Source organism: Heteronotia binoei, chromosome 18 (assembly GCF_032191835.1).
Source record: "Heteronotia binoei isolate CCM8104 ecotype False Entrance Well chromosome 18, APGP_CSIRO_Hbin_v1, whole genome shotgun sequence".
NCBI lineage: Eukaryota > Metazoa > Chordata > Lepidosauria > Squamata > Gekkonidae > Heteronotia > Heteronotia binoei.
The window spans coordinates 282666-305317 of record NC_083240.1 but is presented as its reverse complement, the minus strand read 5'-3'; the positions used below and the strand labels follow the sequence as shown (position 1 = coordinate 305317).

The window sequence follows — 22652 nt, the reverse complement described above, 5'->3', positions numbered from 1 at the left end:
GAGGTCTTGCTGTCTTAGCTTTGGGGTGGAGCTTTTGTAGCACTGGAACCTGAAGACTTTTTTTCTTGCTGCAGTTGCAGAGATTTGCAATTTTTCTGTGCAGAGGACTATCATCTTTCCCACCCATAAATTTAGAGCTGGAATTAAGAATTAAGTGGCATAAAGGCCTGCCTCCAGACTGAAAACACATTAGATATTTGGTTGCTTGAAAAGCCCAAGCAGGAGTGTCCGGGGCGGTGGCGGGGGGAAGGCTTTACAGATGAACACTAAAAGACATAAACTTTTATGCACTGGAACCCACTTCGTAATGCTAAATATTTTGACATTACTGCTTGAAAAGGTGGGTGAGGTAACAGTGTTTCTAACTTGGGTTTATTCTTTTTTCCTTTTATTTCTTTGGGATATATTGGGTGTGAAGGCCTGCGGAAAAGAAGCAGAAGAAAACAATAAGCTTTCTTCTCTCAAAGACGACCCCCCCTCCAATTGTTTCAATTAAAAAAAAAACCTCATGTGAAATATTTTTATCGTTTGGAATGAAAGAAATGCTTTCTGAAGCAAGAATTTATTTTTATTTGAAATGTGTAGCATGAGAAATTTATGCAAGACAACCTCCAGCATTCATTGATGATTACTGTATATATACCACAGCCATATCCCCTCTTCTTTTCAGATGGCAAAAATTAAGATACATGTCCTAAGGTTAGTGTAGGGTGCTGCACTTTGAAGGTCTCTGTCAAATGTTGACTGTATTTGGAGTGTTGCTTGTAGAAAATGTAAGACATTAATATTTTTAAATTTCATCAAAAGGGCAGATAGTACAATTGTGTATGCTAAGTGTTTGAGTAGTCAAGACTGACCTTGGTGGACCAAGGATCTGATTCAGGAAAAGGCAGCTTCATGTGGGGTTGTGCGTGATGTTAAAGCAGCAAAATAAGTTTAGGGTTGATAGGAAAATTAGTGTTGTGTGCAAGTTAATTTTCTCCCAAGTTGCTGTGGGTCCCCCCCACCCTTTGGAAAACAGACAGCAGTTGCCCTCTTTCTCTCCCCCCACCCAGTTCTAGAAATTTTGTTTCTTCAGATGTGGGGAAGTTGAGAGGATTGCCTTTTATCAGTCACAGACTGTCCTTGGAGAACTTTACATAGGCACAGTAACAAAGCAGCTGCAGAATAAAGTTTGTGCCCAGTGGCACATTTAAAACAAGTTTTATTTATGGTATACATATGCTTCCATGTGCATGCACGCTTCTTTAAATACAGAGGAATAGTGGCTCAGTGGTATAGCATCTGCTTGGTAAGCAGAAGGTCCCAGGTTCAATCCCCGGCATCTCCCAACTAAGAAGGGTCCAGCCAAATAAGTGTGAAAAACCTCAGCTTGAGACCCTGGAGAGCTGCTGCCAGTCTGAGTAGACAGTACTGACTTTGATGGATCGAGGGGGGTCTGATTCAGTATAAGGCAGCTTCATATGTTCATATGACTGAAGAAGAGTGCCTGCACATGGAAGCTTATACCTGGAATAAAAGTTTGTTGGTCTTCAAAGTGCTTGACTGGACTCACACTTTGTCTGGTTGCTTCAGACCAGCACGGTGATCCACCCACCCACCCACCTGCAGGCAGCTGCAGGTCATCCGTTCTTCAGTGGGCTCCTGAGGCATTCTTAATGGTGGGGATCCAAATGGATGGGCTTGTTTAGACCAGGGTTCCATACAGAGTGTTCTGCATCGGCACACACATGAATGAGTGGCTTAATGAGAACATCAGAGTTGTGGACATTCTACTACTGAGCGGGGGTAGCTGGTAATTTCACTTCCTGTGACTGACTCACTTCCAGTTTTGGTTGACAATAAAAACACATGTCATAAAATGAACTCTGCGCATAACCTGGAGGAACTGAGCTCCTTTCTGAGTGCCTCTGGGCGAACCACCTGCAGCAGGAGAGAAGAGGGCCTGGCCCTTTTGGTTGAGCAGCTGTGGGAGAGGATTTGGCTAAGCTTTAAGCTTGTGGTGTATATTCTCTGTAAGCTGCCTTGGGAACAAAATGGTGAAGGGAAGGGTATTTTAAAAAAAAAAACTCTCGGAAAAGAAAAATACTATTTTCTGCTCCCAGGAAATTCTCTTAAGCTGCTTTGCTAGAACAGCCCTGATGCCATGCCTCCCATTCACACACACTCCCTTTGGGTTGTGACTTCAACATGAGATGAATCCAATGTCGGTCTGTCTCTTCTTTTTATTTAGAGCCAACCAGAAACTTTCTTTTCCTAGCGAGGATCCATCAGCTTTGGTTGCAGATTTCTTGATCGAAGTATGGCCTTAAATGCTCAGCATCGGTGAGGTATTTCCTGATGCTCAGTAATGTTTGTTTGTTTATTTATTTTAGGCAATTTATAGTCCGCCCTTTCCCAAGGATGGGCTCAGGGCGGATCACAACATTCTAAAAACAGTATAAAAACAGCAGTTAAAACCAGACCGATGGACAATACAGTTCGACAGATCATAACAAGTTATAAGTGGCAGCTCAGGTGACCCGAAGGTAGTAAATAAAATAAGTTTATGCTGCAGCAGAGATGGGGCCAGTTGGTGGAGTAATGTTGTGACGGAACTGGCCCGATTTGACCTTTGGACCCAGTCCCGTCAACTCCCTTTTGGGTTGCCAACTCCTGGAGGGAGCTAATCTTCCTGCCACTTGGGTGCGCTACCACCACCTGCTCAATTTAGGGGTTCCTGACTGAGAGGAGCAGGACTCCCAATCCCCCTTGCCAGTTCTCAGGTCTGGCCTCAAGGTCCTCTGCCAACCCAGCACCTGGTTATCACAGAGACCAAAGCCCTTCTTTGGGAGACCCCTGGAGGACTGGAACCCTTACCAACTGCATGCCTTCCCCCTTCTCTGGACTCCCCTCTTGCAGTAGCGTGCTCTAAGGTGGCTGGGGAAACTAAGTGGCACAGAGGGACAAATATTTATATAACTATTTACAAGCATTTTTTAAAAAAGTGAACAGAAGCAACAAATCATAGCAGAGGGAAAACGCTCCTTCTCTCCATTTTCTAATACTTGCCCTGACCATACCTTCCAGAACAGACAGACGCACCAACTCAACTGAACTGACTGAACTCAAAACAAACTGAAAACTTCCTGTCCAAAATCTCCAATATAAAACTCAGTTCCCGCCCAGGAACTGGTTTATTCTTCTGCAGCCTTCTGGGAACCCAGCCTGAAAGACTTCCTGTCTCTCTAGGAGGCCTCAGAATTGCTGCTTCCAGACAGGAGGGGGGGAGGGGGGGGAGGAAGAGACTAGGCCCCAAAGCCTGCCTCCAGTTAAGTACAAGCCTAAAATGGCGTTTCTCCACAAATGTTATAAACTAGTGTTGCTGTTAGCCATTCTCCTTCTGATATAAGAGTGATCTTGTGGGTCTTGGTTGTGGGCCAGCTGGGTGGGCCTGTAGTGCTTTGGAATAAAGGCAGTGGGAGGCCCTGGCAGGCTCTGCTGACCAAATTTCAGGCCAGCCAGGCTGAGAGGCATCCGCCTGTACAGCCTTTGAGAGGAAACATGGAGGCTGGGAAAGGCAGAGAGAGTTGAGAATGAGCGCCAAAGAAGAAGGCTTTTTTATCACTAACATCTCTTGCATCTGCTATGCATCTCCTGAATGCTTATGACTCATCTCACGTCTGTGGAAGGAATGACATGCAGTTTGCAGTTTCCGCATAGCAGAGTGTTAGAAGTGGTAGGAATTGTTCCACTCCTTTGTGGTGGCACCTGGCACCTCACTAGTAGGCGGCAGCTTCAGGATCATGTGCTCTGCAAATAGCAAACAGAGTGGGCCCTAGCATTTCCAAGGTGGTTCTTGCTCAGAATATTTGTTTGCTGCCTTGGTTTGCCCTGTTGTCAAGGGTGAGCAGTTGTGGGAAGGAGAATATTGGCTCTCTACAAAGGGCTCTGCTTTTCTCCCTCTTCAGGCCCAGGGCAGCACCCCCTCCATTCCAGTGCCTACGAAGGGAAAGAGCCCACCCCACCCCCCCGTGCTCAGGGGCATTTTCGCTGGATGAATTTTGAGAGCATTTTAAGGCCTCGTTTTGTCACAGGCAAAATGGATTAAAAGTGTCAAAAGTATCTAAGTAGAAAAAAATCTCTGCTGGCCACAGACCAAGGTAAGAAGTCCCAACAAAGAAGCAAAGTGTGTGAATGGGAGGCTGGCCTAACGGAGCAGCTAAGAGAAGGAGCTGTGTGATTCCGGAGTACATCTGCCCCAAACTTGCTGGAAGGCTGGAGGCAGGCCATGCTTCCCATGCCAAATATGGGCCTTGAAAGGGGGGGGGGGTGGAATTATAGGAGTCTTTTAGAAGTACAATAGCTTCATTTTTTATTAAGAAAAATTGCAAGCATACATATTATTTGAGAGAGTTACAGACTGCTGCACCCTAGGTTACCATTGCCTATGGACCATCAGTTTTTGCCATCTTAAGATGGGGGAATAGAAAAATTCTGTAGTAAGCAGAAGGAAGTGGACTGAAACTCTGTGGTTACTATAGGTAGAACTGCCTCCTGTTTGGATTTTAAGCCTAACTTTATATCACTAAAAACAATGCATCCTTTAATGTATACTAGTTAAACACAATCTTTAAAATGTTGGACATGTTATAGTATGTTTTAGTACTTCCTCAGATTTCCCAGTTTTTAATTGAAGAAAATGATTTTTTTCATGCTATACATTTTGAATGTAAAAAATCTCATCTTGAGAAGCATTTATTCATTCTAAGAGAAAATATTTCAAAGGAGGGGTTGTTCTCATTTTTCCAGGGTCTTCACACTTCTGCCCAGAGCACAGCTGTTCACATGTTGGTGGCTAATAGCCATTAATAGGGCTAAGCCACATCCTTCCCTTTCTATCAGAAAGGAGGTATGAAGAAGGTATTCCTGCACAGAGCTTATAGGACAGCTTACAAATTATGTGAGCGATTAATTGCTGAATAAAACTGTTTTTTGGTACCACGGATGTACAGTGGCTTTTAGCAAGTCCAGCACTAAAGGTCAATAACTGGCAGAATGGAATAAGCAGAACTTAAAACGTTAATAAAAAATCTGAACAAAAATAAAAGCCCTAAAGCTGGCAGAGGCTTGGCTTGTGCCATGCAGTTGTGGAGTGGGAGTGCCACGGATGTAATGCTGCAAAGTCTCTTCTGCACAGACGTTCCTTTCGTGCTCCCAAACTCAAAGCAATGGGTGCAAATACTACAATGATCAGCTTGTATTTCTTGTAAGGTGGTACAAGTTTGTTTGTTTTTTAAAGTCAACCAAACCAAACATGCCCATTTTATGTTCATAAACATTCAGGCCTCTTTATGCAGACAGTATTTCAGGTAGTAGCAGCCAGAAGATCTTAGTGGGCAGCAGATCCAGGTAAGTAGCTGTGTTGGTCTGAAGCAATAGAATAAAGTTAGAGTCCAGTCAGGCACCTTTAAGACCAACTAAGTTTTATTCTGAAGAAGTGTGCTTGCTCACGAAAGCTCATACCTTGAATAAACTTAGCAGGCAGCAAGCTCACATGGGAGCATATGGTACTCTGGTCCCAAAATGTTCTTGGAAGGCCTTGGCAAATTCTTTCTGCCTCTCTAGGGGTCAGGCCAAACATTTGAGAGTACACAGAAATATTTAGGAGCCAGATTCATTCCTCAGCCTTCAGCTTTTGTATTTTAATTATTGCTGCCGCAAAACCCACTCTCAGCCTCTTCACAGTCTCTCATAATTTTATTAAAGGTTCCACAAAACTGTTATGAGATGTATGCATAACTAAAACCTCAAACTTCTCTCCAGTTTTTCATTGCTTTAAAAATATCCATTTAATTTAATATTGGGGCCAATATATGAATTCATGCACCATCTCTGAATGTTATGAAGTTCAGTTTACTTATAAGCAAGCAATCACAAGAATTTCCATTTTATAATACAATGTAACATTCTGATGTGAAATTGTAACTAAGCTTTTCGCTTACCCTGAGAATTGCTAAGAGATGCTACAATAAAAGCACTGTTGAAAATACCAGACAGGCACCACAGTGATCTGACACCAGGGGCTTGTCAAGCCCTGCTTTGGGGGTTTAAGACAAATATCCAGCACTTTGAATTGTGTCTGGAAGTTAATGGTAGTCCCACTATGGGTCTTTCAGAACAGATGTGATGCGTTCCTGGCAGCTGCATTTTGCACTGATTGGATCTTCGGAACCGTCTTCAGAAGCAGCTCCCACCCTACAGCACATTTCAGTAGTTCAGTCTGGATGTGATCAAAGCGGGGGTGGGGGTGGGGGGACACCTAGATCAAGCTTATCAAGGAAAAGTCAACCAAAGCTGAGCAAAGGCACTGCATGCTACCAAAGGATGGCGACACACCTCTGCAAGTGCAGGTCGGATGGTTCCTGCCAGATGGTTCCTGCCCCCCTTCCCCCTCCCCCCCAAAAAAGCAGGCTGGCTCCTTAATCGTTGGTGTGCAAGGCTGTCTCTGTCTTGGCTGGTTTGTTGCTGTTACGGGCTTGAGGGGAATGGCAGAAGCTGGCCTTTTGCATGTATGGGGGAGGAATTCGTGTTCAGAGTTCCCTGACCTCCTTCAAGGGCAGCTCTGTGGTGAATATAGCTGCTGCTGCTGTGGCCCAAATACCTACACTAATTGCACACCACAGTGGTGGGAGACGTTTAAAGGAATGCTGACTGAGGCGAGAAGAGTGCCAGTGACAAGTGGCTGCTACTACCTGAAATAGTGTCTGTATAAAGAGGCCTGAATGTTTATGAACATAAAATGGGCATGTTTGGTTGGGTAGGCTCAAAACAAACAAAGAAACTTGTACCACCTTGCCAGAGATACCAGCTGATCACTGTAGTATTTGAAGCTGGCCTTCGGTGAGTAAACTGGAATCCTCCCTAGAGGATCAGGCAGGAAAGTTCTGGTGACAGTTGGGGCCCTTGGTGTGACCCAGGTAGCAGGCAGGTGGGCTCATTATTAGCTTCTGAGATGATTGTGAGTGGAAGGGAAAGGTGTTTATAAATATTTATAAATATATAATGATATTCTTGGTAGCCTGTCTGAAACTCTTAAGTCTTTGTGTTTGTTCAGGATGTGGGAACTGACAGAATCCTTCCGTCTTGTGCTGGGTCAGGGGTGAGGGAAGACTATGCCAGAAGAGACCCCTGGTGGGAAATTGGCCCTGCTTGGTGCTAATTGTTGGCAGGTCCAGAGTCCTGAAGTGATGCGTTACGGTGGTCACAGTGTGTGGTTGTTGCATTGCATCCTGGAAGCGGCCAGTTTAGTCCTTGAGCCTCCAAAATATTTCTTCAGTGGAGAGTAATGGCAGCTAGTTTCCAAGAGAAGAATTGCAGGCGGGGTGGGCTGGAAACACTTGCTAGGATCTAGCATCAATACATGCCCAAGGGCATTATTCTCTTCAGTGGCGAGTGATGGACCCAATGGCTACAACATTAACTTGAGCACTTATAGAATGTATAAAAATAGCACTGCATACTGGAAAACTTTAGAGGGCTTAGAGAATAATATGACCTTAACAAACTTTCAGAGGGAAGGTGGTATGGTATAGCTTGATACCAGATCTTGAAAGTTAGGCAGGGTTAGTAGCTGTGAACTCTCTAGATAATATGTATCCTGTTGTGTCTCAGCTGTGGTTATCATTGACTTTAGAACAAAGTTGGGAATCCAGTAACACCTTTAAGATCAACAGAGTTTTATTGAGAATGTAAGCTTTTGTGTGATAAAAGCATACTTCATCAGACAATAGTATGGGATGGAACCAGCAGTCCTACATATAGAGAGAGTTGGCAGGGAATTAGTATGCAAAATAGTGAAAATGTTTTTAGCAGATTAAAAGAATGACAAGTTGGGGTCTGGTAATCGTTGCTTTGGGTTGACTAGGCGGAAAAAAACAGCAAAGCTTATATCCTGAATAAAACTTGGTTGGTCTTAAAGGTGCTACTGGAATCCAGCTTTGTTCTTTTGCTTCAGACCGACACGACTGCCCTCCTGGATCTATCACTGACTTTGTCAGTCTGTGCAGCAAAACATGGAAGGGTGGCTTGTGTTGCCCTTTGCAGATCTTCTTGTCTGCACTCGGTGTTCTGTAAGCAAGGTCCTCTTGGAATTACAGAGACTTGCTTCCAACCAAACGTTCAGACGATTATAGGTAGGAAGGAAATGAAAATTTTCGGATGGGCACCTAATGAGTAAGTTTCTGATTCACCCTCCATGGAAGACCTGTCTTGGTTTTCCCATATTATGAATGGTGCCCTGAGACCGAGGTGCTTTCTAAGGCTGATGCATGCCTGACTCCTTGCCAAGTCTTTTCTGAGTACAAAATGGATTCTGGAACACACAGAGATGACAGCTGACCCTAAAGGCAGTTTTTAAGCAGGCCTGGGTATCAGGAGTTCTGTGTTTATTCTAGGTTTACTACTGACAAATACTTTTGATGTGTTGAAACATAATGCCTTTTTTTTCTTAAAAAATGATCTTTTACATCTTTATGGGTGACTTTCCCGTAAAGAATGGGGACATCTGTTGCGGTACTTCTGCATAATGTAAAGCAGTGCTGCCAGAAATGTCTTGAGTAGCAAGTTCTCTCTCTTTTCCCTCCAGAGAAGCAGCAGTGTGTGATGCAGGGGAAACACATAAAGAAGATCCATTCCAGGGTCAGAAGTGCTGATTTCCACAAGCCCCTAAGAACAGTCATGCAGGTTCAGACCACCCCTCCCTGGAGCCCACCACTGTGGCAGCTGGCTAGGTGCCTTTGGGAAGCCCATGAGGCAGGCATGAAAGCAGCAGCCTTTCCCACGGTCCTGCTGTCTTTCCAGGCAAGCCAGCTATCTAGCCACTATGGCTGATCGCTGTTGGTGGACTTTCCTCCTTAAATTGATCGAATCCCCTTTTAAAACCATCTCAGCTGGTGACCATAGGAATTTTTAGTGAGTCACCATCCCCATTTCAAGTGTAGGGTTCTAGTTTCGCATGTGTTCTGTTTACAAGAGGCAGAGTCAAAAATGAGGATCAGAACCTGCCTTTTACTACTGCCCAAGTCAATAAAGGCTTTAACAGAGGCTGCTGGGTCTCCAGCCTGTGCTTTGATGCAGGCAGATTCCTTGCATGCTTATTTTTAGCTGGAGAGGTTGAATATCATAGTGTTGTTTATTGACACAGACTTGGTCACATGGCTGCATTAACTAGCAGGGCATGGCACATAGTGGCTGTCAGCTGATTCCTTTCCTTATGTAGGTCAGGGTTGTTGGGATAAAGTTAGTTCGCCTTAACAAAAAGCTCCAGGGGACCTTTGGAAGGCATCCTCTTTTATGCTCCTTGCTTCTGGAATATACATTCCACCCCATCCCAAAGGCTTGGGGGGGATTGCAGCTGCCACCTACCTGTTCTTCTCTCTAACAGCTTTCTGAGGTAGGTCACTAGCTTTCCTGTTTTACAATAGAAGGAAACTGAGACGGAGTAATAGTAGCCTTCCACAAAGCCAGTGGATTCCCATGGCTGATCTCTTGGCCAGGGAAGCATGGCTTCTGATTACCACACTTTTTCATTGCACAGTGCTGGCTTGTGAACAACTTGGGGGGATTAGCTGTAATTATTTTTACCTGTGTGCCTCTGAAAACAAAGTTGGATTATTGGCTCACTTGAGATTGTTCCTGGGCTAATCTGATTAGAGTTCATCTAAGGTCACGTGTGTTTGTCTCCCAAGAGGTGCACATGATGTTCCGTGGAGGGGCTGGTGTCCACTCAGGCCTGTTTTTGGTTGTCATTCTCTCCCAAGGAAATGCATAGGAAGTGTGCGAGAAATTCTCCAAGTATGGTAGAATTAGTTTGGTAGTAGAAAGACCACATGTGCTTTATCATGAAAGTAAGAGGCAGCTGTTCTGCTTGGGGAGTCCAGTCCAGGGCAGAAGGATTGCACAGTGCCCCCCCCATCCCTTTTCTAGAACAGCCTTCCCAGTGCCAGGGGAAAGTCTTGATCTGCATGGGATACAGTTCCCTGCCCCCCCCCACCCTTAAGAGCAGATGTCTCTTTAGTAGCAGCTCGTCAAAGGGGACTTGAGCGGCGGTGGCAGCTTCGCTTGTTTGGCACTCAATCCTCATTCTTCCCCCCTCTTGCTTTTCATGTGTTAACATGCATCAGTGTGCTGTTCTCAGCTCTGCCTCATTTCTGCATCTGAGCTTTCAAAGAGGACTTGTAAATTTTGCTTTCTACACCAGTGGAATAACTTGTAGGTCACATCAGAAGGTTGTGCTTCTTGGTGTCTTGAGCTGTGGCAACTGGGAGATTGCTTGGGTTATTCTTCAACTCACTGGGAAGGCCATATTTCAGTGCTTAAGGTACTGCTAAGCAAAGTTCCCTCTAAGATGTGGAGTCTTCTGAGCAAAAATTCTACTTTGTGAGCTACTGCATAAATTAGTTAGCTCTGGAGCAATTTTTCCTGAGTTAAAACAAAAATGTGTGAGCCAGAGGCTTAAAAATTGTGAGCTAGCTCTCACTAACTCAGCTTAGAGGGAACACAGCTGCTAAGTAAGGCGATCAAGACTTTATTCTTCAGCAGCTGTCTTCTCTGTCTTGTGTTGTTAGTGTCATTCTTCGCAGTGTGTAATCTAGAAGGTGTAAATTACTTATAGCAGGTAATTATGTCACAGTTCTAATGGAGATGTGTTCACAGCATCTTTTTAAAAAATTAAAATATTTATATCCTTTCTTTCCTCGTGGTTCAAGGAAACTTACAAATTCCAATTTAAAATCTCTAGCAGAAGAGCATTTGACTCCAGACAGCCCCCTTCCTTGCAGCCAGTACCCGGCCTGACAGCAGCTCTGCCTGTAGCCCTTGTTTGGCAACCCCCTCTGAGTGGAAGTGGCCCCAGAAAAGGCCCCAGGGGCTCTAGGGGATGCCAGGCAGGCTACCCCAAGCGGGAGAAGCTGGCCAGTGGCTGCAAGGGGGCCACGGAAGAGGCTCAGAGGGAGGGAGGGAGAGGTGGCTCCTGGACCAGGAAGGCTTCCGAGGTCGTAGCCAGCACCTTGACTTGCACTTGGAGCCAAATGGGCGGGCAAGGCTGCTTGTGTGGTGGTCTCTACACTGATCGCCAGCTGCATGTAGCTGTGGGGCCCCTGAGTCCTGGCTCAGGGTTTTGAGGCATCCGTGGGAGCAGGCGTCTTCTGGGGTCAGCCAGCCTTTAAGCATACATTTCTTCATGAAGAATAAGTGGGGAGTGCAAGAGAGCAGGCAGGCCTCCCCCCCCTCTTCCAGGGGTCCCATCCACTTGTTTGTGGCATTGTGGTTTTCCTGCAGGCAAAGGGATCCCACTTAGAAAGGGATTAGCTTTTCCCCTTAAATGCTGAGGTATACTACAGCCTGAGGAAGTGGGGAAGAGCAGTTAGTGCTTCAGGAGACTAGCACCAACACTTTTTGTAGCTATCCACAGTGTGTGTGTTTTCCATGGGGGGTGGGGGGACACAGATTTTAGCCCATGAAGAGGGTTTTGTTCCTAAATCAGTCTGGAGAAGTGACAAGAGGGCTGCAGAAGAGAGAGATGGACTGTGAAAATGCTTTGTGGAGGGAGAATAATCAGGAGGGCATCCTGTGACATGGAACCATCTCCTTTGGCTTTTTGCTCTAGCTTCCCTCTCAGAAAAATTAAACGCTGATGGTCTTATTTGATGCCAGAAGAAAATGGTTAGTGAAATATTTATGGAAATACAGATATAACATTGCACAAGATTGGTGTGGGAGGTAAAATACGCCGAGTTCAGGAAGGTATGAGGGCGACAAATCTCATATTTTTATTGCAAGTTTGAGGGCCTATTTTGTGCTGCATCTCCACATAGCCAAGTGGGGCTTGCACAGAGTCTGCTGCACATTTTCTGGCTTCTTGGAATTCATTTCTTTAGGGTCTAAATCAGGGGTGTCAAACATGTGGCCTGAGGGCTGAATCAGGCCACTAGAGGGCTCCTATCAGGCCCCTGAGCAACTGGCTGTCTTCTGCTTTCTTCTCCCTCTCTCTTGCTTCCTTCTGCATCACAGCTTGGTTTGCAAGGCTCGCTCAATCGCACAGGAGCTACAGAGCAAAGCTTCTGTTTTCTCCATTGGTTGAGGCTTCTCCCCCTCCTGGTCCCCTGGGGAAGGAAAGAAAGAGCTGGAGCTTTCTTTGCCCACTTCCCTGGATCCCAGGGAAGAAATACAAAGAAAGCACCTTTAAGACCAACGAGTGCTAGTTTTTAATTTTAGGGGCTTAAAAAATCTTTAATTGTGTTTGTCTATTTCCTTTATAAAGTTTATATCTCAGCTACCTACCTTAAATAGGTACACACATAGCCTGTCCCAATATGGCATGACCCGGCCCAACAAGGTCTCCTCAGCCCTCATAACAGATGAGTTTGACACCCCTGGTCTAGACAGGTTAGCCATCCAACATGAGGCGGGATATGGTGGGAGCTGTGCATTTCTGCCTGGGGCTTATTGGAAGGAGTCGTTGGTGGTGCTGCAGGTGGCCACAGGTGCTGGCTGACTCCCCCGCCTACCTATGTCCCCATGTGGCTGGAATATCTCCCTGGAGAGGAAACATTGGGGGGGGGGGTGGCTGCTCTTGTGGGAGGATAAAAGCAGCTGAGCTTCACCTCAAAGACACAGGAGTTCTATTAAATGACAATCTGGAAAAAACTCACATGTCATGACCTGCCTGCCACATTTCCCAGCATTTTGGAGGGATAGTGACATATTCATTGAGGTTTTTGTGTGACCCAAAGTCCCAGCTTTATTCTAGAAGGACACATTTGCACTCTTAGGTTTGGATATAGGTCTGACTGTCCAGCTCTGGATAGTAGTGATGAGAGGTTGGGGGGGGGGCGTCTCTTTCCTGCTGTTCTTTGTTAATTATAACCCCATCCAAGGCCATGTGTGTTCCTTAAAGCTCCGATCAGGACTGATATTCCATCTGTTTTCAAAAGGTGGAGTCCTTGGATTCAGCTTAGATCTTAATCTGTTCAAAATTTAATTACAGATTTTGCTGTTCTCTGGCATTGCTGGGTGATGAGAATGCCTGAAGGACAGTGAGGCTCCATGAGTCCTGTGTGCCCTACATAATTTTTCAGTCTTCCTACACATCTCTTAAGCTGCTGAAACTCTACATTACACGTAATTAAATCTTCCCTTTTGTTGGTAAATGTTGCAAGATCTACTTGACATATTACCCTCATGCAGTTTCCTCGACTACCATCTCCATGGATTTTGCAAGCAAATGCTTTGATGAGGATTATGAATTCCTTGTACAGGATGGAAGCAAGTTATGGAAATTACTTTGTGCAGTTTGGTATAGTGGTTGGATGTGCGGGCTCTTATCTGGGAGAACCAGGTTTGATTCCCTACTCCTCCACCTGCACCTGCTGGAGTGACCTTGGGTCAGTCATAATTTTCTCAGAGCTGTTCTGCTAAACAGCAGTTCTTGCAGAGCTCTCTCAGCCTCATCTACCTCACAGGGTATTTGTGGGGAGGAGAAGGGAAAGGAGATTGCAAGATGCTCTCCTTTGGGTGGTGAAGTGCAGCGTATAAATCCAATCTCTTCTTCTTTGTTATGGAAGCAAGGAAAGGAGGAGCCAAATCAGAGATAGTAGAATGCTTTTGCCCGAGAGCCCCAAACTAGGCAAATTAAATGCACCTTCTCTGTGCTGGCTGGGTAAAACAAGAGGGTTTCCTGACTTAGCAGAGTCTCCAGGTTTTAATTGTGCTGGATGCCTCAGGAGGTGCCACTGCAGTGTGGTTCATGAATGCCTTTCAGTACAGGGCTGTTAAATAGGCCTTTTGTGCAACTTGTGCATGGAGCAGGAGAGAGATTTCCAGTTTCTCATGGCCTGGATCACCTGGCCCTTGGAGTGTTTTTTGTTCATGCAAACACACACACACTCAAGCAAACTGGGTTGAATCTTTCACACCCTTGCTTGCTCCTCAGAGAAACTGTTTATATAGGTAGCTGTATTAATCTGAGTGGTGTCCATTTGACTTTCGAGGGGCCAGAAGTCTGACTTGTGCTGTTGTATCAAGGCTTCTGCTTGGTGCCTCCCTGTGTGCTGAACTGCAGTGTTCTCTCTCACTTCCACAGTAGCGACTCCAGCAGCAGTTCAAGTGATGAGTCTCCAGCCCGGTCTGTTCAGTCCACTGCTGTTCCAGCACCCACCTCCCAGCTGCTTCCATCTCTGGAGAAAGATGAGCCCCGGAAAAGCTTTGGGATCAAGGTTCAGAATCTTCCCGTGCGCTCCACAGGTACAGTTCCAGTTCGTGATACCTCCAGGGCAAAGTCTGGCACCACTCAGAGCTGACGTAGAAATGTTCCCCTGGGGCTGTTTTCTGTATACTTTGGGGGTTGGATGGCAGGAGCTCAACAGATCTGGGCCTGGTTGAAGTCTGGAGGAGAGGTCTTCTGGGCTGAATTCCTGTGGAAGCAGCCTGAAGCTCCACGGCAGAAAATGAATTGCAAATACTAAGCTGAAGGAGATTTCTGGGCAGCCAGGGAGGCTGAGCAGGATGGCCTAGGCTAGCTTGACCTCAGAAGCTCAGCAGAGCTTCAGCCCTGGTTGGTGATCCTTGGAGGGGAGTGGGACAAGGAAGTCCAGGGTTGCTGACCACCTTGGGTTGCCATTGGTCAGCTGTGACCTGATGGCATTTTCTGCCACCAGGGAGGGAGACTGGGAGCTGCCGGGGTCTTTCCCAGCACTGGAGATGGGACTCCTCTGTGCTTTGTTTTCTGAGAGTAAAAGTAAGCAGTTTTTCACATGAAGAAACTGAGTAATAGAAGCCCATGATTCAGTTTCTGTTCCTCTCAGAGGGAGGGAGGGAGGGAGAGTAGCAGAGTTGTCATCTGCAGCCTTCCATCTGGCTTCCTGGACTTTGCTAGGCTGCCCGGGGCAAGAGTTGCCTGGAGGTGGTGGTGGGGAGTGAGGGACTGGACTGGGGAAGGGTGCTGGCCTCTGGGCATGCCACTGGATGCCAGGCTGCCTCAGTGTCTCATGTGGCACCACAAACACGGACGTGCCTCTGAGGAATAAAAGTGGCCACTTGTGGGTGTTTTGTGCAATGAATGCCTGGTGTTGTGACAAGGTGTTGCTGTTTGGCTTGCTCCTTGGGTTTAGACACCAGCCTTAAAGATGGGCTGTTCCACGAGTTCAAGAAGTATGGGAAGGTGACATCTGTACAGATTCACGGGGTCTCTGAAGAACGCTATGGGCTGGTGTTCTTCCGGCAGCAGGAGGATCAGGAGAAAGCGCTGAACGCCTCCAAAGGAAAACTCTTCTTTGGAATGCAGATTGACGTTACAGCCTGGATAGGCCCAGGTGAGCGGGATGAAGCCATTGTGGTGACCCTGGAGGGAGCAGAGCTTGTGCTTGACTTGGAAGAAGGTGGCCTGTGGCACGGAGCCTTCTTTCTAGTCCAGAAGCACCCAGGAGCAGTGCTTCATTAGGCAGATCTTGCAGGACACTCAGCTGCCAGTGGGTTAGATGGGGGGAAAGAGGAGCAGATTAAAGGTGCCCCCCTCTCCACTAATGACATCAGGAGCACAGAGCACAGAATCTAATCTCAGCCTGAGTTGGGCTTTTGTCATTTGGGAAAGTAGTGAATTGCACTGAAATCAGTCCTTGTTTCAGCTGTTGGTTGAATTCTACTTTCTGCTAATGGAATTCCTTCCTTCAGTGTTTGCCAGTCTGCAGGCTTTGGTGGCTTTTAATTGTCTGGCCCTGTTTGATCCTGGGGTGGGGATGAGCAGGACACTTCTCTCCTGACACAGTCATGCATTGAGATTTTTATGACGGTGACATCTGATAACTCTTTATTCTCTCATTTCAAGAAACAGAAAGCGAGAATGAGTTTCGGCCTTTGGATGAACGGATAGATGAATTTCACCCCAAAGCAACAAGAACTCTCTTCATTGGCAATCTGGAAAAAACCACCACATATCATGACCTTCGCAGCATTTTCCAGCGTTTTGGAGGAATAGTGGTAAGTACCGTGGGGGGGGGGGTGATACGCTGATTTTTGTCTTTCTGTGCACAGCTTTCATCTTGCAGGAATGCTTGTGTCAGCTTATTAGAAAAAGAACGAGTAAAGGTAAACTGTTTTTTAATTTTCTTGAGGCAAACCATACTTGAGGGGTTGCTTCCTCATCCCTGGAGAGCAGCACATTAAGAGCCTTCTGCAGAGCAGAGCTCTCATGCCTGCTTATGTCTCTGTCCTGTTCAAAGAACATGGTTTGCCTGCGTTGGGTGTTAGAGTGAGCAAACGCTGAGCAAAGAGTTCTTTTCTGTTTGCTTAAACCCCCAGGACTGGATTTCTTTGTCAGTCCCTGACTGACGTCATAGATTTCAGCTGCAAATAAAGTAGGTAACACAGAGAAAAGAAAGAACTAATAATATTTGTTGCATTTCTACTGTGAGGGTTCCTCTTGACAGCTGCTGCTGGGGCATTGTTGTCCAGTGGGCCTTTTTCCCTGGGCACGGCGGCTTGTTTGGCAGTGGGAACCAGCTTGGGGGCAGGCCGTCTAGAGCGAGGAAGAGAGTTCCGCCTTCCCTCAGAGGTGGTGGAGCAGAGGATGAGGAGGAAGGGCTTCCCTTCTGGGGGGGGAGGTTCCAGCTGGCATCAGGGGAGGAGGAGGAGGAAGAGCTGGCGAGTTGGACTGGTTGTGGGAGCTCAGTTGTTGAGTGGGGGTGGGGGTGGGGGAGGGCTTGTCATGGTTTTCTGAAGCAATACAGCAGTTTGTTTGTCCAGAAGGAGGAAAACTGAATCACAGCACACCCACTGGGCAAGCTTGAGTGGAGACCTGCTTCTTCCCTCATGGTCAGGACCGCCGGGGTCATCCTCCATCGTGCTTTGATCTCAGGTGGCCTTCCTCTCCTCTCCTCTCCTCCCCCAGGATATTGACATCAAGAAAGTGAACGGCGTCCCCCAATATGCCTTCCTGCAGTACTGCGACATTGCCAGTGTGTGTAAAGCAATCAAGAAAATGGACGGGGAGTATCTTGGAAATAATCGGCTGAAGGTAAAGAGATCTCCCCTTGGTGGTCAGCTGTTGCTTCCAGAGGCAGAGGGTCATTTTCACCAGTTCTGGTCAGAGGAGGGGTAGGAAGGATTCTGTTTTGTTCCTCTTAGGGTTTTTCTGTGTGTTTGTGGCTCAGATTAGGTCATTCCCTGTTTTTCTGCCCTTCAGGATGGCATTTATTGGCAAGCTTTGCACAGAGGCCCTGGCTGGGTCTCAGCGCTTTCCTCCTCTTACGTGTACACTTTTCTGACAAGGGAGTGCTGCCCTGCGCTTTCTACCTAAGCTCTTCAAACAAAAATATTTGGACCCTATTATGAGGTTTTGAGCACTTGTAAAGACAAGACTGCTTATGACTTGCTGGCCTCTGCCCCAGATGTGTTGCTTGTAAAGTCTCCTGGACTTTGGGGGCTTCTCTACTGATGCGCTTTTTGCCCTTTTGCATCCATCCAGCTGGGCTTTGGGAAGAGCATGCCCACCAACTGCGTGTGGCTAGATGGTCTTTCGACCAACGTAACGGACCAGTATTTGAATCGCCATTTCTGCCGCTACGGGCCTGTGGTCAAGGTAGGTGGGAGGCTTGCCTCTTAGCCTGATGCTTTCCTGGCTTCCTTCCTTCCTTCCTTTCTCGGCAGCCTTGCTGCCTCAAGCTCTCAGTCCACCTCTGGGTTGGCACTGCCCTTTGAGGGCGCCACACTCCTACTCCAGCTTCTGGGTTTGCGAAAGAACTGAGCCTAGCCAAACTGAGCAGTGAATGCCCAAGTTGTATTCTGGCTTTTCATAGCTACTTTGAAATTGGAGGGGGGGGCACCAGCTCCAGCTGTAGGGGTTGTAGCCATGCTCGGTGTGGAAGGTGATGCCTGGCTCGCGTTCTGGATGTGGTGGGATGTGCAGCATGCAAGAGAGGCCTGTCCCACCCACCCGCCTTGCTCTTGCCTGACCTTCGCCCCAGCAGGTCATTAGCCTGCAGCCCACCCTTGGGGTCTGGCAGATGAGCGCTGCAGGCCATGCGGAAGCCCTGTGGGGAATGACGGTGGAACTTCCTGGCAGGCTGTGTGCCTCCTGCCAGAGTTACAAACCCTCATAGCCCAAAAAAACCCCTAAAATTAATTTGAGACAGATGAGATGTAGGGAGCAGCAGCGTTTGCTAACCAGAGTTGGAATCAGCAGCAGCAGCAGCAGCACCTCTCTCTGCAGTCCAGAGCAGGCCCTCCTGTCCCATTCGATTGCCTCTCCTCTCCCTTCCTCTCTCCCTCCCGTCCCCTCCTATCTCCCTCCCCTCCTTTCCCCTCCCCTCCCCTCCCCTCCCCTCCCCTCCTCAGAGATGCCTTATTGGCGGAAAGCAGAAGGCCTTTCCTTCCACCATGCTGCATCCATCTCCCATCCAGCCCTCCCCTGGCAGAAGGGTGGGCGGGCACTCCTGTGGATGAGGCTCTTATGCGTTTTTTGTTTTTGCTTTTTTTACAGGTGGTGTTTGACCGCTTGAAAGGCATGGCTCTAATTCTCTATAATGAGATAGAATATGCACAAGCAGCTGTAAAAGAGACCAAGGGGAGGAAGATAGGTGGAAATAAGATCAAGGTCTGGAAAAACTGAAAGAGCTGAATAAATAAATAGCTTAGTGGGCCCCCCCCCAAGGGCTGGATTATCATCACTGTTGTTGTTGTTGTCATTGTAAATTGCTCTTTGGCCTCCTCCTCAGCTGTTCCTTCTGGGCCTCCCTGGTTGTGCTGCCAGCTTGGCTCCGTTTCCCCCTTGGAGGTCTCTGGGCTGCAGGGCTTAGCTGCCAGTCTCTCTCAAGGTGGGCAGGGGCAGCCGTCCTGCCCAGAGGCCCATGGGGGTGCAGGCGAATCTGCTGTGTGCCTCCTTTTCCCAGCATCAGCTGTGGGACATGCTTTTCCCTCGGTGGAATGGCCATTGCCTCAGAGGAAGGAAGTGGCCTTGCTTTGCAATGGGGGGACAGGCTGGGTGGCCCCTGGGGGGCACATTTCCCTTCCTGCCAGATGGGAGGCATCACCTAGGGAGAGCCTGCATGCAGCCAGCCAGTAGGAGTCAAGTGTGTGGGATCTGGAGGTGTCAGACCCCCCCCCCCTTGTTTCTTTTGCTTGTGTGTGTTGCCCATGACTGCTGCAGCCTGCAGTCCCCAGGCAGGGTTGGCTTCCTGGTGCTGTGGCTGACCCAGGAGGCAACTCTTCCAAAGACTGACCTTGAACTGCTTTTTCAGGTGGATTTTGCCAATCGAGAGAGTCAGTTGGCATTCTACCAATCCATGGAGAAAACGGGCCAGGATATCCGAGACTTCTATGAGATGCTGGCAGAGAGAAGGCAAGTGTTCTTTCCACCCTGCCCAAGCCGAACGGAGCTCACAACAGTAGTGTGTTATCAGTCTCAGCTCTCTCTCTCCCCCCCCTCCCCCCCTTCCTTCCTTCCTTCCTTCCTTCCTTCCTTCCTTCCTTCCTTCCTTCCTTCCTTCCTTCCTTCCTTCCTTCCTTCCTTCCTTCCTTCCTTCCTTCCTTCCTTCCTTCCTTCCTTCCTTCCTTCCTTCCTTCCTTTCTTTCTTTCTTTCTTTCTTTCTTTCTTTCTTTCTTTCTTTCTTTCTTTCTTTCTTTCTTTCTTTCTTTCTTTCTTTCTTTCTTTCTTTCTTTCTTTCTTTCTTTCTTTCTTTCTTTCTTCTGGCTTGAAAGATAATTAAAAAAATAAATCCTGAGACAGATGAGTAAAACTCAGGCCACACTGTTTGGCACACACGTTTGGTTTACCTGTGAGGCAGATCACCTTAAGAGCAATGATTGTGATATTTATTTATTTATTTATTTATTACTTTATTACTTTATTTATATTATTTAAATCCCACCCTCTCCCGCAAGCGGACTCAGGGCAGCTAACAATTATGTAAAACAACTTAAAACCAGTAACATACGTTTAAAACATTTTGTGGTGCTATACATTTTGATATGGTGGGATCTTTCTTTTTCTGTTGATGATTCCATGATATTTGTAGCTCCTCAGCAGTGGGAGGTGGTGGTTCTCTCCCGGATTCAGGTACTGAAGGCCTGTTGAAACAGTTCAGTTTTACAGGCCCTGCGGAATTGTGAAAGATCCCGCAGGGCCCTTATGGCCTCTGGGAGGGCATTCAACATTTCTGGTGCCGCCACTGAAAAAGCCCTAACCCGAGTGGAGCATAGCCTGGCTTACTTTGGTCCGGGGATAGACAATAGATTTTGTGTTCCTGAACACAGTGCTCTCTGGGGAATATGCAGAGAAAGGCGGGTCCCATATATAGGCAGGCCCCCGACCATAAAAGGCTTTAAAGGTCATAACCAACACCTTGAAAGGGACTCAGAACATTAGGCAGCCAGTGCAGCCCTTTCTGCTCCCATCTGGGGAGCCCCATCAACAGCCATGCTGCAGAATTCTGCACTAGCTGTAGTCTCCGGGTTAGGGTCAAGGGTAGTCCCATGTAGAGAGCATAACAGTGATCTATTCTCGAGGTGACTGTAGCATGGATCACCAAAGCTGTGTCATCAGCAGCACTGGGACTCTCCCAATATATAACAGCGCCCACACATCGGGCCGGACACACGTTGGACCTGATCTTTGCGGCGGGAGTTGCAGTGGATCAGATTTATGCCAAGGCAGTGCCATGGTCTGACCACTATGCCCTGAGGGCCCGTGTGGATACTCCACCCCTACCCCGTTTAGGCAGTGAGCAAGTTCTAGCTCACCCGCAGAGGCAGATGGGCCCTCTGTGGCTTCAAATGACTTTACGGGATCCCTGGCCCTCTGGTGACACATTAGATGAACTGGTGGAGATCTGGAATAGCCAGCTCTCTACAGCCATTGACGAGATCGCTCCTCGACATCCTCGTATACACCGGAGCTGCGATCAATGAAACAGCGACTGAGATGGACTAGAGAGACAATGGCGAATCACTCGCGACGAAGCTACGAGAACATCTTATAGGTCCTTTATGTAGACCTATGAGATGGCAGTCCGGGCCACAAAGAAGGCTTACTTTGCGTCCCGGATTACGTCTGCGACCTTGCTCCCAGCACAATTGTTTAGTATAATTCGGTCATTAACAACTTTACTGCAAGGTAAACCAAACGTTAGAGAATTGAAATTGGCTGTGAGGCTTTTGCGAGTTTTTTGCAGATAAGGTCTCGTTGCTCCGACGCAACCTTCCCACCATAATTGATACAGTGAAAGAACTTGGGGCACCGAGCGCATCTTCTGGTCCAATTCTAGATTCCTTCAATCCATTCAGCCTGGAGGAAGTCGATAGGATCCTTTTCGCTGTATACCCTACGACCTGTGGGTTGGACCCATGCCCCTCCTGGCTTATAAAAGCTAGCCAGGCATTGTTATGTGAGCCGCTACCGGGCATTGTCAACAGATCCCTGGTAGAAGGGATCTTTCCCACACCTCTTAAAGAGGCTGTGCTCCGTCCCCTCTTGAAAAAACCATCTGCAGATCCGGCCGTATTGGCAAACTTACCCTTTTTGGGTAAAGTTATAGAGCAGGCGGTGCCAACTCAGCTACAGGGATTCCTGGATGACATTTCCACACTGAATCCATTCCAGTCCGGCTTTCGATCAGGTCACGGGACAGAGACGGTTCTGGTCGCCCTCATAGATGACCTCATGCGACATCTGGATCGGGGCGGCTCAGTGGTGCTGTTATTATTAGATCTGTCAGCCGCATTTGATATGGTTGACCATCAGCTACTGACTAGCCGCCTTGCCGACGTGGGGATTCAGGGGTCTGCCTTACAGTGGTTGGCCTCTTTTCTCCAAGATCGGGGACAAAGGGTGGTGATAGGGGAGGAATCATCCCGAAGGCACCCACTTATATGTGGTGTGCCACAGGGTGCGGTTCTGTCCCTGATGTTATTTAACATCTATATGCGCCCCGTTGCCCAGATTGTCAGGAGGTATGGTCTGGGATGTCACCAATATGCAGACGACACGCAGCTCTATCTATTGATGGGTGGTCAGGCTGACGGTACCCTGGAAAATCTAGACCTGGCTCTTCAAGCCATAGCATCTTGGCTCAGGCTGAGTCGGTTGAAGCTGAATCCAACGAAGACGGAGGTTCTCTACCTGAGTCGGGGTGGTCCGGGGGGGAGATCCCTCTGCCGGCTCTTGATGGGGTGTCACTAATACTGGCCCCTAAGGTCAAGAGCTTGGGTTTGCTCCTTGAGTCCTCTCTTACAATGGAGGCCCAAGTAGCAGCCACTACTAGATCCGCCTTTTTTCATCTTCAGCAGGTGCGGCAGTTGGCCCCTTTCCTGGAGCACGATGACTTAGCAGTGGTGATCCATGCTACGGTCACCTCAAGAATAGATCACTGTAATGCTCTCTACATGGGGCTACACTTGGCGCTGACTTGGAAACTTCATCTAGTGCAGAGTGCTGTGGCGTGGCTGTTAATGGGGCTCCCCCAGTGGGAGCACATTCGGCCAGTGCTGAAAGAGCTGCACTGGCTACCTATTGTGTTCTGAGTCCATTTCAAGGTGTTGGTATTGACCTTTAAAGCCCTCTATGGTCAGGGGCCTGTCTATCTGCGGGACCGCCTTTCTCCACATGTTCCCCAGAGAGCACT

The 22652-nt window shown here is 47.7% G+C and overlaps 1 protein-coding gene across 1 annotated transcript in view; it reads left to right on the top strand.

The window, feature by feature from the left end:
* SPEN (spen family transcriptional repressor) overlaps nt 1-22652 on the top strand; it is a 77449-nt gene that overhangs the window by 35955 nt on the left and 18842 nt on the right. The window contains exons 4-10 of the mRNA XM_060259399.1: nt 14123-14283; nt 15150-15350; nt 15863-16014; nt 16925-17050; nt 17501-17614; nt 18515-18628; nt 19272-19372. Coding sequence (XP_060115382.1) covers nt 14123-14283; nt 15150-15350; nt 15863-16014; nt 16925-17050; nt 17501-17614; nt 18515-18628; nt 19272-19372 — 969 coding nt within the window. The remainder of the gene's footprint in view (nt 1-14122; nt 14284-15149; nt 15351-15862; nt 16015-16924; nt 17051-17500; nt 17615-18514; nt 18629-19271; nt 19373-22652) is intronic.